This window comes from Chelonus insularis, unplaced genomic scaffold (assembly GCF_013357705.1).
Source record: "Chelonus insularis isolate UGA/USDA-ARS -01 unplaced genomic scaffold, ASM1335770v1 contig_264_pilon, whole genome shotgun sequence".
In the NCBI taxonomy this organism is placed as follows: domain Eukaryota; kingdom Metazoa; phylum Arthropoda; class Insecta; order Hymenoptera; family Braconidae; genus Chelonus; species Chelonus insularis.
The window spans coordinates 196,005-211,691 of record NW_023276454.1 but is presented as its reverse complement, the minus strand read 5'-3'; the positions used below and the strand labels follow the sequence as shown (position 1 = coordinate 211,691).

General features: G+C 29.0%; 4 protein-coding genes and 1 long non-coding RNA gene across 7 annotated transcripts; 1 reads left to right on the top strand and 4 right to left on the bottom strand.

Annotated features, from left to right (window-relative positions):
• Positions 1 to 548: 548 nt before the first annotated feature.
• Positions 549 to 1,405, bottom strand: LOC118065061 (NADH dehydrogenase [ubiquinone] 1 beta subcomplex subunit 2, mitochondrial-like). Its single transcript, XM_035080100.1, has 3 exons — positions 1,177 to 1,405; positions 909 to 1,029; positions 549 to 725 (listed from the first exon to the last, which is right to left on the bottom strand). The coding sequence occupies exons 1-3, from the start codon at positions 1,275 to 1,277 to the stop codon at positions 651 to 653; spliced, it is 297 nt and encodes a 98-aa protein (XP_034935991.1). The 5' UTR covers positions 1,278 to 1,405; the 3' UTR covers positions 549 to 650.
• Positions 1,406 to 1,710: 305 nt separating this feature from the next.
• Positions 1,711 to 4,540, bottom strand: muc (dihydrolipoamide S-acetyltransferase muc). 3 transcript variants are annotated; one of them, XM_035080074.1, is made up of 7 exons: positions 4,288 to 4,540; positions 4,055 to 4,206; positions 3,757 to 3,908; positions 3,298 to 3,692; positions 2,874 to 3,226; positions 2,489 to 2,788; positions 2,275 to 2,404 (listed from the first exon to the last, which is right to left on the bottom strand). In XM_035080074.1, the coding sequence occupies exons 2-7, from the start codon at positions 4,177 to 4,179 to the stop codon at positions 2,275 to 2,277; spliced, it is 1,455 nt and encodes a 484-aa protein (XP_034935965.1). In that variant the 5' UTR covers positions 4,180 to 4,206; positions 4,288 to 4,540. The 3 variants fall into 3 exon arrangements, with proteins under 3 accessions (XP_034935964.1, XP_034935965.1, XP_034935962.1); XM_035080071.1 differs by having other exon boundaries at positions 4,055 to 4,192; XM_035080073.1 differs by having other exon boundaries at positions 1,711 to 2,404; positions 4,055 to 4,540.
• A 243-nt stretch (positions 4,541 to 4,783) lies between these two features.
• On the bottom strand, positions 4,784 to 7,408 carry LOC118065029 (short-chain dehydrogenase/reductase family 16C member 6). The gene is made up of 7 exons (XM_035080049.1): positions 6,927 to 7,408; positions 6,002 to 6,126; positions 5,804 to 5,914; positions 5,505 to 5,666; positions 5,362 to 5,444; positions 5,079 to 5,195; positions 4,784 to 4,982 (listed from the first exon to the last, which is right to left on the bottom strand). Exons 1-7 carry the CDS (start codon positions 7,162 to 7,164, stop codon positions 4,889 to 4,891), a joined length of 930 nt encoding a protein of 309 aa, XP_034935940.1. The 5' UTR covers positions 7,165 to 7,408; the 3' UTR covers positions 4,784 to 4,888.
• Positions 7,409 to 8,510: 1,102 nt separating this feature from the next.
• Positions 8,511 to 12,558, bottom strand: LOC118065055 (laccase-2-like). Its single transcript, XM_035080089.1, has 8 exons — positions 12,426 to 12,558; positions 11,512 to 11,791; positions 10,810 to 11,371; positions 10,192 to 10,584; positions 9,909 to 10,104; positions 9,528 to 9,746; positions 9,235 to 9,459; positions 8,511 to 8,772 (listed from the first exon to the last, which is right to left on the bottom strand). The coding sequence occupies exons 1-8, from the start codon at positions 12,526 to 12,528 to the stop codon at positions 8,582 to 8,584; spliced, it is 2,169 nt and encodes a 722-aa protein (XP_034935980.1). The 5' UTR covers positions 12,529 to 12,558; the 3' UTR covers positions 8,511 to 8,581.
• LOC118065058 (uncharacterized) lies at positions 12,455 to 15,663 on the top strand. The gene is made up of 3 exons (XR_004690131.1): positions 12,455 to 12,624; positions 12,978 to 13,347; positions 15,287 to 15,663. It is a non-coding gene; the product is annotated as an uncharacterized lncRNA (long non-coding RNA).
• Positions 15,664 to 15,687: the final 24 nt, after the last annotated feature.

The following is a 15,687-nucleotide window of genomic DNA, read 5'->3' as shown; positions in this document are numbered from 1 at the left end:
GCCAGCTCGTTATCTATTATCACACGAAAAAGTAACAATTCAGTCATAATGATGCACCAATTTTTTAATTTTCTAAAAGCTGTTGACCTGTTGTACTAAAGATTAAATATCAAATTCATTAAACGATACCAGACAACATATTTCTACACTCTTTTTTTTTAATGTTTAATTTACGTTCAGTTATTTCATTCTGTTATTCTATCAAACTTCATTTTCCATCTCCACTCCTTCCCTTTTGTTATCAATGAATGCATTTTTTTTTTATATATAATAATGAATCAAGAAAATTTTGTCAATCATTCTTCGTAATGAAGAATATAATTATAACAATGATCTGAGAGAATTTAAAAGGTTATTGGGAAGTAGTGATAAATATTACGCGTTGATGGGTTACTTAGATATGATAAATACTTGTTATTGCTAGATTAATCACTGCTATGATAACATTTGATATGAAATTAATTGAATGAACGTAATAACAAAGAAAATACAAACTCTTATTATATTAAAGCTGATAATAAGTGTTGTGTATAATATAGTAGATAGTATTATTAACAGTATTACTCTTAATTATTATTAATTATTATTTTCCTTACAATGAATCTATAATGTCTTTATCTACACCACCTTTTTATTTTATAACAAATAACTTAATCGGCATCATCAGGTGGAATTCCTAATTCTTCGTCAGTCCAACTTGAAGGATCAGGTAAATCAAATTCTCCCTAAAAAATATCAAATAAATAAGCAATATTATACAAAAAAAATTTAATAATATACGGTAAGAAAAGTGCATGATTTTTCAAGAGATAGACTTGATTGGATAAACCTCTAGCAAATATTTTATATATTGGAGTAAAATAATTGATTGTTTCATTTTTAAATAAACGAAAATATTTAATACTTACAACAATATGCCCCCAATCATGCCACAAATGCCAGAATATCCACCACCACATAAATCCAGCCATAAATTCAGATATTATTCTCTCATACCTTGGAGATCGAGGAACAAATCGATAAAAAACCCTGTAAATGTAATCATTATTTTTAACGAGTATAAGAAATATAAGCGCACAATTCTTATAACAGAGTAAATATTATTAGATATTGTTATTGTTCTTTCAATGAAACTTAACCTATGATTTTTTATCAAATTACATAACTTATACTCACTCATGTCCACCATTTCTTACAGAAATTTGCATTGGCAAACGATTTTGTTTTGTCAAAGCAGATACATGTCTTAAAATAGCCCTTCCTCGTGAAATTAACATGTTTATGGAATAATTATTTTAAAAATTATTAATTACAATTCAAGAATAACATCAAAATCAAAAAATACTAAGGAAGCTTAGTATTCTTTGTCAAAACTGATTATTTCGCCAGCTATAATTCCAGGAAGAAAATGTCAGAACAAAAATCTTCTTTATCTACAGAAGAGAGCGTTTATTGTAGTTTCTCGAAAGAATCAGAAAGTTTTTTAATTGTGTCCAATTTATTTCTTTAAACAAAATTTAACAATACTTTTTTTCTTAGTTCAATTCATTTTTTACGAATAAATTACAGATTTATATTATTGATATTAAAATTTCAGTCATTGTCGATATGTTGCTTTAATTTTTGTTATTTTTTCTTTTTAGGATTGTTAAAATTAAAATACAAAAAGAAAAAACTATTGGCAACAAGGAAAAATTAACGTAAAATTAGTTTACATATATAGATCTTCATAACCATTTATTATACAGCGATTCATCGTATTTGACTGTGAGTAATAACATTATCGATGACATCTTTTGAATAATTTTTTCGCGACATATTTTATGTACACAAATTAATCAGCACCATAACGGACATAAAAATTACTGATTGATCGACAAAATAACCATTTTCACGGTATTAAAGTCATCTTAGCAATTTTTTTTTATCACTCTACATGTTTAAAAGATATTATATAAAGTTGATCTATTATACATTGGAAAAGACAATACTCTCATTTGCAATGACTTTGAGTAGTTTTTATCCTTTCCTTTTCATATTTTATACTAATTAGTACTCTGTCATTATTACACTATCAACCATATCAATTTAACCGTACATTTACGAAAGTTCGAAATAAAAGGAAAATAAATCCTTTAATTTAATGCAAATAAAGCATTTCATTACCGCATAAAGGTACTTTTAAAATACGTATCGTCAAGTATTTGTAGAGAATATTACTTCTCAAACGTGCTTTCAACTATTCAATGCCAATTAATTTATTTCATTATTTAATTAAAGTAACATTGTTGTAGGATTTTCCATTAAATTCTTAAATGCTGAAAGCCATTGAGCTCCAACAGCACCATCAACTGTTCGATGATCACAACTGGCAGTTACTGACATAAATTGGGCAGTAGTGAATCTAAAAATTGATTATTAATTAATGAATAAATTTAATCAAATGATGATAAAAATTGATTTATTTCAATCACGTTTCTATACATACCCCTTCTCATTGTTGGCCGGTATAAGTCTAGTTTCTGTCATTCCAACCGCAAGAATAATCGATTGTGGTGGATTAATGATAGCAGAGAAATTTTTAATACCAAACATTCCCAGATTTGATATCGTAATTGTTCCACCTTGGAATTCTTGTGGCTGAAGTTTACCTTCTCTGGCCTTAGCAGCGAGGGCTTTAACATCTTGACTGATTTGCGCAATACCTTTCCAATCAGCACCAAAAACAATTGGAGTAATAAGTCCCGCTTCTGTACTCACTGCTACACTCACATCAACATTATCATATCTATTGCAAAAAAGATTAATTATCAAATATAAAAGTTATTATCTTTTCTTATCAATTATAAATTTTATTTCATTTATTCACTTACTGTCTGATAACATTTCCCAACCAAGCACTATTACCTTCCGGTACTTTTTTACACGCCATGGCCATACCTTTGATGATGATATCATTTACGCTTATCTTTACTTTTTCTTTTTCTAACATTTTATTAAATTGTTCTCGCATTGCGAGAGCAGCGTCCATCCTTACATCGATCGTTAAATAATAATGGGGAACAGTTTGTTTACTTTCCAATAATCGTTTTGCTATGACACCACGAATATTTGATACAGGCATATCTACTGCACCACCAAAAGCAGATCCCATAGCCATTGCTGGGCCAGCACCTTGTAAATCTTTGGAAGTTATGGATCCATATAATCCTGAGCCTCTTAATCCCTTTAATAAGAACATAGAATTAGTTTTTCTTAAAACCACAGTGACTTGTTAAAATTTAATTTATTACGTACTTGTAAACTTAAGCCTTGTTCAGTGGCTAATCTTTTAGCCAATGGACTAGCATAAACTCTGTCTCCACTAATAGTAGGCATGAGAGGTGGAGCAGAAGTTGGAGCAGCTGATGATGGTGATGGTGGTGGGGGAGGTGGAGGAGATGCTGGAGCTGCAGCTGGTTTTGGAGCTGATGAAGCTGCAGCAGCAGATCCATCATCTTTAAAGTCTTTGAATGCAGCAACACTCCCTTCATCAGAAACGATAATACATACTAATGAACCTATATTGATATTCTTTGTACCCGCTGGTACAATTATTTTAGCTAAATATCCTTCTTCTGGAGTTTCAAAACCCATAGTGGCTTTGTCAGTTTCAATTTCCGCTAAAAGATCTCCTTCATTTAATTTATCACCTAAAAAAAAAACATTAACGTTATCTTTCATTCGAGTAAACCATCTTCATAATTGTAAACTTACCTTCTTTCTTTTGCCAACTGATAATAGTACCAGTTTCCATAGTAGGTGATAAAGCTGGCAGTGTAACTTTGACATGATCTGGATAGTCTGCATAATATCTGAATTGTTGCCTCCAGGGGTCTATTGTTTGTCGAAAACTGCATCCTTGATACCTAATGAGTTGTATAAATTTATATAATTGATAATCATGATTATGACTAACTTAACCTCAAGCTCGATAGAGTTGAATACTTGAATGATTAAAACACAAACAAAATATGAATTTATAGTCTAACTTTATATTTGATGTTGATGATACCTTTGAAGAGATTTTCTGTGAAGACATCGCGTTGTTAGGCTTCTGACGACGTTTATACGCACAGCATTACGTAGTGTCACCCGAGCCAAATCATTGCGGAGTTGAACAGTCGTTCGTAGCAACATTTCTCGTTAAATTCTAAGTGATTTTTACTATTAATATTTTTAAATGATTGTTTGAATCTCCACCTCTAATGCCTACTGATGATGGAGATATTTTTTCAATACTTTTACCTTTATTTATTCTAAAAACAGGACACTAATCACCAATAAAGGATCGCAATGCTTGAACACCGTCGAACGATACTAATTTAAAGGTCGTCCGCAAGGTCGCGTGATTATTATTTAATTAAAAATTTATAAAAATTAATTATATCATAGAATATTATTAGATGTTACACAATATTTACAAATTTAATTTGTGTTTCTTTTTTTTTTTACAAGAAAAGTTTTTACAAGCCAAATCTCTTGGCTTTTATTGAGGTTCATGTCCATGATTATTTTGGTTGTCAAGAGTACCAAGTAATCACTACAGGTGGCACTGTAACATATTTCTTTAAAAAAAGTGGAAAAATTAGGATTTCAATTTTTTTTCATCTTTAGAAAATAAAACGATTTTTATTTTTATTTTTTATGTACATAAACAAACTCTTGATAATTAAATAGTTAACTTTTTAAAGTTCTAAAACTATCACACTATTTATATCATGGATTTAATTCTGTAATAAACTACTATTAACTGGTGTCTTTATGATTGTTTACATATGTTATGTGTTTGACCAATTGTTATTGTTTGCAATAAAGTATAAGTGCCAAATAAGTACAAGTGTAGGTATTATTGATTTTTTATTTTTTGAAATGTCATCATCGATTGAGGACCTTTGATAAGGTTGTACATCCCAGCCCAGGCCAATTTCGGTGGTAACCAGCTAAAAAACCGGTTCGTTAATAATTGTGTTTTTCACTTTTCAAAAACCATTAAATTTTTAAGTAAATATATTAACAAGCTTATAAATCTCACTCACTTTTTAAGAGGCAAAAAAAATTTAGCACTATTTGGTAAGACTACGTATATTTGATTGGTCAAAATAGCAATCACAATCTCTTCTGCAACGTATTCGGGCTCAAGCATTGCCATTAACCTACAATACCAAAGGATTTTATTCAATAATATAATTTTTTGTTAAATTAAAACTAATTAATTACCTTATAATTAACTTAGATTCATATTTTTATTGTAATATCATTTCAAAAATCTTGGATTTTCATCTAAGTAAAATTATGTCTAATTACGTCATCTCTATTTACCTAGGTTTTACACCAGAGAACATTCCTGTATTGATGTAGTATGGACATATAAGAGTTGTATGAATTCCATTATAGCCATGTGCCTGTGAAAATTGAATGTACTTAACTGCTTGAGAAGATAAAAAAACTTTACATATATTTACCTGGAGCTCAGAAAAAAGACTTTCATGATATCCGACAGCTGCAAACTTTGTTGCAGAATAATCTGTACACCTATATGTACCTAATAGTCCGGCAACACTTGCAATAGTTACAATATGACCGTGATTTTCTTTCATCATTTCTTTGAGAAAGGATTTATTTATCTAAACACCATATTGAAAAAGTAATTTCAATAATTATAAATATTCTTTGCATACTATAACTAAGCAATTTATCCAGCTATTCAATTTATAATATTTTCTAAAATAAATTTGTAAGATACATCATAATCTATAGTTACCCAATAGTGTGAGAGTATATTGACTTGATAAGTTCTTTCAATTTCGTTATCAGGAAGATTCATAAATAATTCTCCGCAAACATAACCCGCATTGTTAACAACTATCGTTACCTTGAAAAAACAATTAGTAAAACATCAATATAAAAGTCTAATATGCAAAATGAATATTTGAATAATCAAATAGAATCTTTTGTTTACATTTCCAACTTCAATTTTAATTGTTTTAGCAGTATTGTAAACTTCATCCTTATTGGTAATATCACAAACATATCCAGTACATTTACCACCAGTGCTCTGTATTTCACTTACTATCTCTTGAATACCTGAAAATAAATACAAACGGATATGTGTAAATATTTACGTGACTAATTAATTTTCTTGTAATGTAGGAACTGTCATTAAATTGAAACTTCACGTATAATTTATATTTCAGATATTACTTCATCCAATGTATTGTATCTATTTTTCAACATTGCAATGCAACAAAATAAGAAAGCATTTTCAACGATGTTAAAGTTTATAGAATTACAGTTCATTGTTTAACGATGCATCAAATGATACAAATCAACATACAATAGCATACTTTTATTACACTATTGATGATCCGTAAAATCATTTACATAACTATTATTTTTATCAAAATTCATAGCAGGTAAAACATTAATTTCATAATCTATACCGTTTATTGGTTAACTGTTAATGATTGACCTGATCTTTAGAGAGTTTTAAAATATAATGTAATTTAACTATTTTTTCAGTAGCTTTGAAGTTGATTTAAGATAAAAATGAACAAATATGAAAAGTCAAAATTACGAAAACGAAATACAAATAACAAAGTATTCAATAGTTTGAAAGTAATAAGAAATAAATTTTATGAGTATGTTAATTAACGTTATTAACATATTAATTACAATAAATTCCTATTCGTATGCACATTATCCATTTTTATAATTTTTTATGACATTTAGGAAAGTATCAAAGTGCCAATGGAATAATTTAGTGATGATTATTAAAATCAGTTCCACATTTAAATAGATCAAATGAGAAAATATTACATTATTTATGATGATTAAGTGAAAAATAGTAAAAAAAAGTTGTTAAATGTAAATTATTATGTCTTTACCTAATTTATCAATATCCCAGATGATAACATGAGCACCGAGAGCTGCGAGTTTCTTAGCAATTAATCTTCCTAATCCACCTGCACCACCAGTAACTAATGCTACTTCTCCTCTAATGTCTTTACTTAGATACTGTCGTGGAATTAAACAAAGGATTAAAGCTTCTGCTATATAAACAATTGAGAGCCATAAAAACACTAAAATATCATAGATTATCAAAATGAATTCTTTGAAATCCATTTCTGTAATTTATTTCAGAAAATGAGTAAATCTTGAAAATTAATCTTCATCAAGCAAATAAACTTTCTCTTTAATCTGAATTAAAATCCATTTCACTAATTCAGAATAAATTACTCAAAAGAAGAATTAATTTTTTATATAAAAAGTTAGAGTTCAGAAAAATAATGTGTCACTTAACAATAACTCCTGTACAACACTCTAATGTCAGTGCAGTCACTTTCAGAGACTGTTGTTGACTGGAGTTTCTCGCAATTTTATTCAACAAGTTCACGAATGAGGATACCCCGCATCGTGGGTACTATAATGTTTAGAAAGGCCTTACTTTTTTACGCTATCAGAACAAATAAACTAAAAATTCAAAATAGAAAATCTATTTTATTATTTTAATTTTTATGTATGGTCATTAGTTTTATTATGGTTATTAATAGTAATGACGTTTTTTATTGGTAAAAAATTATATAATTTATGTAAATTAATAGACATAATTTAAATAAATCATTTTATTTTGGGTGAAAGGACCTTTATTGCGTTCTCTATATAAGTCGGTCAACTATCTCTGTAAATAATTTCTTTATGCACATCTCTAGAAGTAAATCCCATCATTTAAGATGAGGTTTTTGTGGTGCAATATTTAGTTATTGCTGTTTTACTAGCTCGCCATCTTAATCAGCTAAAGTACCATAAAATTTTTTATTCATTCTCTTACTAACTCTAGTAAAGATCTCATTTATCACAGGCATTTTGTACTTCATTTTTTTTTATAAATCACATACTGAGCCTCAATTACTTTTACATTGCACAATTATTATGATGCAAGTACGTATTTCCTTGTTTACAAAAAGTTTCAAATGAGTTTCTTGCAATCATCAAAGTCACGTAAAAAAAATTTCCGTGACCTAAGATTGTATTTAAGTATATGAGAAGTTTAAACAATCCAGACCAGCCAGGTTTATCTGGAAGCAGGTTCATGCAAACTAGGTCACTTGATGGAAAGTTCCACAATTCTGCATCATGTCAAAGAACTTTAAAAATTGTTGTTACCCTTGACTCGTGTTCTTTACAATTATTAACATCCACGTTTGAACCCATTACAAACTAAAGCAGCTTTTTCTGTGATTGAATTTATTATCCTTGAAGTAGATTGTTTTAAATTACACGTTGATGCACATTTAGGACTGGAGTAATGCAATGAAATAATGTCATTTAAACGATCATTCAGGTAACTCCATCTTTCATAAAGCATTAAAGAAAATCTCGTCATTGCCTACTGCTTTCATAAGAGAACTGTTTTACCTCATCATGAAACCAATGAAATGCATGTAACCAATTGTATGAAGACATTTTTATTTTTTCTTTATTATTTCTATGTTTTATTTTTTAATTACTATAATAAATACAAACTGACAATAATTTATTTTTAAATATTTTGATACTGTTTTAATTTCTTCCTTGGTTTTGGAGTGGATGTGTTAACTTCAGGAACATAATTTCCACACCTTGGAAAATTTTCTGGTGTAGGCGGAAGATCTTCTTGTTCACCAACACGGAAAATTAAACCCATGCCGTTGTATAAATGCGAAAGAAAATGACAGTGATAAAACCACCATCCTAAAACAAATAAAAAACAATCAGTATACAACTTTGATTGTTTACCCTGATGGATTTGAGGCAACTAATTGTTAACCTTAAAACAACAATCACAATGTGCGATAAAAAAAACAGTTATTTAACCAACATGCAACGTTCAATCAACTGTTTACCCGAATGTAACCTTTCTTCTTTTTTTTTAAATGTAAAGCAACAGTTGCAAAAGAAACAACTCTTAACCAAATTTAAACCGTTCATTTACCTTTTAATTTATTATAAGTTGATATGAGGTTCAATTAACCAATAATCAACTCTTAAGCAACCGTTTGTGAATGGTTAACTCATAATTGATAAATCTCAGTTTACTATTAACCTAATTGCAACTTTCATTAAACAGTTGACATGAATACATCAGGGTTTATTTCCAATTTATTCTCTGATATAAAAAAAATATTAAACATTGCTTTATAAAAAGATATTTACCAGGGTTATCAGCAATAAAACGAACAATGGTGTAACCACCGGATGCTATGGCTAGAGTATCTTTCGTTGGTGGTCGATTATTAGTACGAGGATATGCCTTTCTATCAAGTTCAAGAGCAATTTTTTTGTTAGCTTCTGACAAATTTACATTTGATAAAAGACCTTGGCCCATTACATGATAGCCAAAACCATGCAAATGGAAGGGATGTGAAATTCCTATTGGATCTGTAAAGTTTAATAACCGTAGAAGTCAATGTCTTATAAAAAGATGAGAGATACTTTTGTTATTTTACCTGCGTCAATCAAAATGATGTCAACAACCGCATCCAATGGCACGTGAACGACGTGCGTACATGGGCAAATAGTCATATTTAAACAACGAGCTGGTAAATTAGTTGAATTACAAATTTGATCTTGAGGAACATCATCAAGTTGACTGATAAGTGGAGAGGATGGATTGATATATGAAATATTGTTGACCGTTGCTGTAAGACTCATATGAGGTTTTGGAACTAAAACATCAAGTGAAAGAAATTTAATTATTGAGTCAAGTGGAATAGAAAATAAACAAATTAAATTAAATATTTTTTTTTTTAAATGAATATTCTTCAAAAAAAAACCTGTTTAGTTAGCATAAGATTACATTCATGATTCAAGAACTTGGTTCAATGTACCTACGAATCGCTGGTATGTATTGGGTTTAAATAGATCTTCATTGTCATAAACATAGAAAGAAAATGCTAAAAATACTTGAACATCCGACTTTCTCTTAAGAATTTTTTCATGAACTGGTTCAGAGCTTTGCAAGTCTTTGATACATATCATATTGTCACTATCATCATCACAAACGTGATTGACTTCATTAAAAATCTAAAACAATAATGTCAAAAATCTAAATTGTTTACAATTTGTTTTTTAAGATTTATATTAAAATAACTTAATAATATTTTTACTAACAACTCCTCGAGGAAGTCCAGGAGTGTGAACAGGTCTATTGGCATACGGTGTTGAAAGATCCGAACCCATGTAGCGAAGAATGGCAAGTTGTTGAACATTATGATTAGAACATCCACTCAAACCTCGCAATTGTATCCAATAAGTTCCAATACTCTGATTTGCATTAAGAATAACATCAACACGTTCTGCAGAAAAAGTTGTCACCGTGGTAACAAGTTGTGGTCTAACATCTTCTCCGTCAACACTTATAATCGTAAGATTATGATTTTGAATAATTAAGTGTGCTGGGCAGCCGAGACTGAAGGCATTAATTATTCTAAATCTATAACGTAGTCCTTGCTGAACGTTGAAAACTGCCAGTGGTGTAGTAGTAATGTTACCAGTTACAGGATCCTACAATAAAGGTATTCAATTACATCAAAACCAATTCATTTTAAAACTTTCTCATGAAAGATATCTAAATGCTTGAATATTTAAACCAAAATTTTCCGATTTTTTATGGTCTTGGATCTCAATTGTTGTCAATGGATTTTAAATTAGAAACCAATTTTTTTTTAAATAATTAAATTGTTAAAATAAAAAAAAATTAACAAATAATGATTCAAAAAAGAATCATACCGTCCATTGTCCTTTTCCATTTATCAAGAAATTATCAGGAACTTGGCCAACATTTTTATAAGTAGTTCCCGGGAAATGATCTACGGGACTTCGATGTAAAACATCAGAGAGAAATACGATAGTATCTAACCCATCAACATCATAAAGCTTCTGGTTGGGATCATCTTGACGTGGTTGCCTAATAATAATAGCACCATCAAGTCCCTGTGCTTTGTGAAGACCAGTGTGAGCATGCCAGAAGTGTGATCCGATATTCTGAGCTCTCCATTGATATCTGAATGTCGTAGCTTCAGGTATAGGACATTGAGTAAGATAAGGTACGCCATCATAATGCTGCCAGTTCTTTTGATAAATTCCATGCCAATGAATTGTTATCTCATTGCCAGGAACCATATTTTTGACGTCAACAACAACTAAATCTCCAAGACAGATCTGAATGGCGGGCCCTGGATACATTCTATTAGCTACGATAATACCCGATAAGTCTACACCATCAGCTTCAATACATTGACAATCGCTGTATATTGATGTATTTGTTGTTGGTTGGCATAATTCACAAGCCCTGTAAGTAATATAAAGGATAGTTTGCTATTTACTTAATGACATTCTCCATTGAAAAAAAATTATCTTATTAAGAAATAAGTTAAATGGACTTTATTCTTTAATTGCTATAGAAAAATGTTGTGGAAATCCTTTACTAACCCACCCAATGTATGATAATACTCAAAAGTCCAGTGGTAATAACAAGTCAACGGTTGGGTATTTGCTTCACAAGGTCTTGCACATTCTTCTGGAGTTGAAAATTTTCCAGAAGGATTTGTATGGTTTTGTCCTGGTACTGAAATACGCTTTCTATTGAAATTCACTCTATTGTTAAAATTAGCATTTTGATAGTCGTCGTCATTATCCTTGAAATACGTATGGATTTTCCATCTTGAAGAAGATCTTGAATATACTTTAAATTCATCAGCTTCATTACTTGCTGTGAAAATAATTTAAAGAAAATATCCAAGTAAAATAAATAATTAAAAATTAACATTATTGAATTATTATCCATTACATTGTTTTATACTTTCTTTGTTGAATGATGTATTAAACATAAAATAATTAATTAATATTAAATTATTAATATCTCTAAGCTTTGAAGATGTAGAACGACAATAATTATCATTATTTGAACAATAAAAAACAATTAATTATCTTAAATCAGCTGAAACGATTATTAATGATTAAATTACAATCATTGATGATTTTATTGATAATTGTTGACTAATGATATGTTAACAAGTTAAAAATATTTCGAAGAAATGTTATTTATTATTTATTTAATACTGAAACAACATTTATATATTCAATGTTATATCCATAACAGGGAACTTCATTTACTTATAATTGAAAAGTGTTTATATTTCCCTATTACGTCATCAATCAAATATTTCTCTTTCATTGTAGATACAGTTTATATTTTGATTTTTGAGTGAAATTTCTTATATATAATGGTAGTATTATATTTCTAAAATGTAACACTTCCCAAATGATTTTTCTGATAATAACAAATGATTATTTTTCAATTTCCTGATAGTCTTTAAGTTAAATAAATAAGAATAATTACTTACAGAATTCATCATTTCCATCCAACCTTTTACTATGAACATTATAAATTGTTAAAAAGTTAACTATTAAATAAATAATAGATAAATGAGTTTGATTTAAAATCATTTTGTGGTAAAAGTTCCTGGAGTTGAGTATTATAAAAAATACTTGAATAAATCAATCGAATCAACACTTATATATGGATCAAAATGACGAATACAGGTAGATGAAAAAGATAATAATGAAATAAGGTCAATATTAATCTATATTTTAACCGGATATTCTTTATCATTTTCCTTATAAAAAAAAAATTCCTCTTCAAAAACATGAATAACTTTGGAAGGATTATAAATATTAATTAATTGATTTTTATTGCTAAACTTTTTGTTCTAATGAAGCATTATTGACTTATAGAAAGGATAAATAAGTGAATGAAAAAAAACTAGAAGTTAAAATTGTTTATTACATAATAAAATTTAATTGTAATCAATGATTAAGTTTATTATCAGAGCAAAATGAAAAATCATTCAGCTAAATAAATAAGTATTACGAATATATAATCAAGTGACTTCCAGATATCAATCATGTAATCTACAACAATACCATACAAGTATGAGCGACTTGATTGGATCAAAGTAAGACTATCACTCGAGTATTTAGCATGTTCGCCCTTCCTAGATGAAAGTTGATACCCCAGACTTCTTCAAGTTCTCGCACCATCAAGAACGTCATGCACATGCGATTCAAGTTCCAGTGGCCGGATTTCTGGCGAGGTGAACGCGTTCCCCCAGGTGGTATCTCTCGTTTGCGTTCACTCATCGCGCGAGTAGAACAGACCGAGTCCTTTAGCAGTCCTCTTCAGTCGTGTTTGACCAGCCAAAGAAAGGACTGTATTATTGCAGCCGACGTGAATAACAGTTAATTGAACATACCAAAAATTTTCAGGTAATATTGAATATTCAATTATCATATTAGCTATTATATCTTCAATACTCAACTTGTTATCATCAAATAGCTATCAACTATTCTTGATATCTTTAACTAACTCTTCAATATTAGCATGAAAAAAAGTTGTCATTTATTTTTTCAGTAGGCATTGGAATAAAGAGTAATTGATTATTCAATGCCAACAACATATTTTTTCCCCTGAGTTATATTTTTTTTTATAATTATGAAGACAATAATTATTACATCCATCCAATCAAGTACTATTTTATAATTATTAAAAGCATAACTGGATTATTATTTACGTCATTTTTTATTGATAATTGTTGCTGTATTAATAATGCAAAAAAATTTGATACAATGTTCAGAAAGAATTAAAAGGATTTGTAGATAATATATGTCATGTGTATTAATGACAGAATAAAAATAACGATGTCGATATAAATAATTTTTCTTTCATCATCTAAGAATAAGTAACTTTTTATTATTACTGTTAAAACATTACCAGTGAATTGCAAATTGATGGTCTAACCATCTCATTAGAATACTTTGAACTTTCACTGTATCGTTGCGTATGTCACCGGTGCATATTGTCACTTAACTCTTGTATTCTTTGACATACATACATTTAGCTCTCATGTAGACAAACTTTAATACTTAAGTAACATACAGCTGCTTTGATTTATCACTAACAAATGTTAAAATTATTAATAATTCAAAATAAACATAGAATTAACATAATTCTAATCTTAGAATTCAGTCATCTTTTTTGAACTAATTATATATTATTTTGATTCGCATTATGAATATTATGAAAATTTATTGACCATGTCACAAACAGTGCAAAAACATTTCTTGTCTCATTCATTTTATTTAACTGTCAGACTGGATGAGATAAAAATTTTTTAAATTTATTTCTTTCAAGTCTGAATCTTATTTTGTTATTGTATATATGCCTTGTAAGACGACAAAGACTTGGACAATAGTTGTAATGCAAGATCTTTTTCCACAGACAAATGAAAGTGCTCAAGCATTCAAGATTTGGTGACAGATTGTTAGAAAGCGACTTTAAGACGTGACGAGACCAGCAGTCATGAATTAAAAATGTAAGGGTGGAGATAGAAAAAGATAAAATATTAAAAATTATATGATGATGATGATGATGATGATGATGATGATATTTGACCCTGACATAAAACTTTAACATAATTCTTATCTTTTACATATCACTTTAATGATTTTACATACAATTTTTTATAGCTAAACTATAAATGTTTTAATATAAACTCAATATTCTCTCTCAACATATTTTAATTCTATTCCTTTCATTCTCATCAACACTTTGCTAAATCTAAAAAGTACTTTTTGATTCGCATGATTTCTCTCGCATATCCGCGAACTGTTAGTGAAGCAAAAGAGAACGGTCAGAAAATCGCGGCCTTGACTGTCTTGGAATGACGTTTGTGAACGAGAAATACCGGATTTTTTCATTTTCCAATTATTCTATTTTTTATGCAACAATACATTATTTTTATCAAATCTAATATCCTTCAAATTTATTAATTTTCTTAATTATATTATCTAGTCACGTCTATGTCATCAACTGTATTTTTTACAAAAATTTTTTTTCCACAAAAAATAATCCAGGAAAGTCTAAAACTATAATTAGAAGACATTTTTTTAGTAGCTATTCATTCGCACGAGTTGTATAATTATTAAATCATTTATATTTGTTTTTTATCAGTCTTTTTTATTCATATTTAATAACTAAATATATTATCTATCAATTAAATTTGTTTTAAAAATTTTTTTTGATAACTAACATTTTTTTACATTTCTTCTTTTCACCTGCTAAGTTTGATCTTTATGCTTTTATTTGTTCATTCATTCATTTAATAGTTTTTATATCCCATAATAATCGAAGTTATTTCTTTTTAAGGTCTACCTAAAAGACCGGGAAAGCCGGTCGTAGTGACCGTTGGGTTTATGATTCAACCGGCAAAGTAAAGAAAAAGAACTGAAGCGTATCAGCACGTGGCCAGTAGCTTGACACAACAATATTTAAACGTATAGTCGACCATTCACCACCACTACTTCTATAAGCTTCCACCACCTCGACATCAGTTTGACTCCTGCTGACTGCTACCACTGTTAGTCCGACATTAGCTTCATTTTTACCCTGTCCAATCTGCTGAGAACTCTAGAAAATAAAACATCAGATTAATAATACTTCATCTCATATTTCAATGAAATTAATAACTATGATTAGCATTTTTCTATTAAATTATTGATCCAAGAAATATTATTAGTTTCAAATTGTATAGTTTTTTTTTTTTTTTT

What these genes read in the sequence shown, in the direction of transcription:
- LOC118065061 (XM_035080100.1), bottom strand. Translation starts at nt 1,277, where the DNA reads ATGTTAATTTCACGAGGAAGGGCTATTTTAAGACATGTATCTGCTTTG. An exon ending in GTAAGAAATGGTGGACATGA is followed by an intron (nt 1,030 to 1,176) that starts GTGAGTATAAGT and finishes TTACATTTACAG; the next exon opens with GGTTTTTTATCGATTTGTTC. An exon ending in ATGATTGGGGGCATATTGTT is followed by an intron (nt 726 to 908) that starts GTAAGTATTAAA and finishes GATATTTTTTAG; the next exon opens with GGAGAATTTGATTTACCTGA.
- muc (XM_035080073.1), bottom strand. Translation starts at nt 4,179, where the DNA reads ATGTTGCTACGAACGACTGTTCAACTCCGCAATGATTTGGCTCGGGTG. An exon ending in TTGGGAAATGTTATCAGACA is followed by an intron (nt 2,789 to 2,873) that starts GTAAGTGAATAA and finishes TTTTTGCAATAG; the next exon opens with ATATGATAATGTTGATGTGA. An exon ending in CCGGCCAACAATGAGAAGGG is followed by an intron (nt 2,405 to 2,488) that starts GTATGTATAGAA and finishes ATCAATTTTTAG; the next exon opens with ATTCACTACTGCCCAATTTA.
- LOC118065029 (XM_035080049.1), bottom strand. Translation starts at nt 7,164, where the DNA reads ATGGATTTCAAAGAATTCATTTTGATAATCTATGATATTTTAGTGTTT. An exon ending in GTCTTTTTTCTGAGCTCCAG is followed by an intron (nt 5,445 to 5,504) that starts GTAAATATATGT and finishes CAATTTTCACAG; the next exon opens with GCACATGGCTATAATGGAAT. An exon ending in TTCTCTGGTGTAAAACCTAG is followed by an intron (nt 5,196 to 5,361) that starts GTAAATAGAGAT and finishes TTGGTATTGTAG; the next exon opens with GTTAATGGCAATGCTTGAGC.
- LOC118065055 (XM_035080089.1), bottom strand. Translation starts at nt 12,528, where the DNA reads ATGATTTTAAATCAAACTCATTTATCTATTATTTATTTAATAGTTAAC. An exon ending in GGATGGAAATGATGAATTCT is followed by an intron (nt 11,792 to 12,425) that starts GTAAGTAATTAT and finishes TTATTTTCACAG; the next exon opens with CAAGTAATGAAGCTGATGAA. An exon ending in CTGGACTTCCTCGAGGAGTT is followed by an intron (nt 10,105 to 10,191) that starts GTTAGTAAAAAT and finishes TTATTGTTTTAG; the next exon opens with ATTTTTAATGAAGTCAATCA.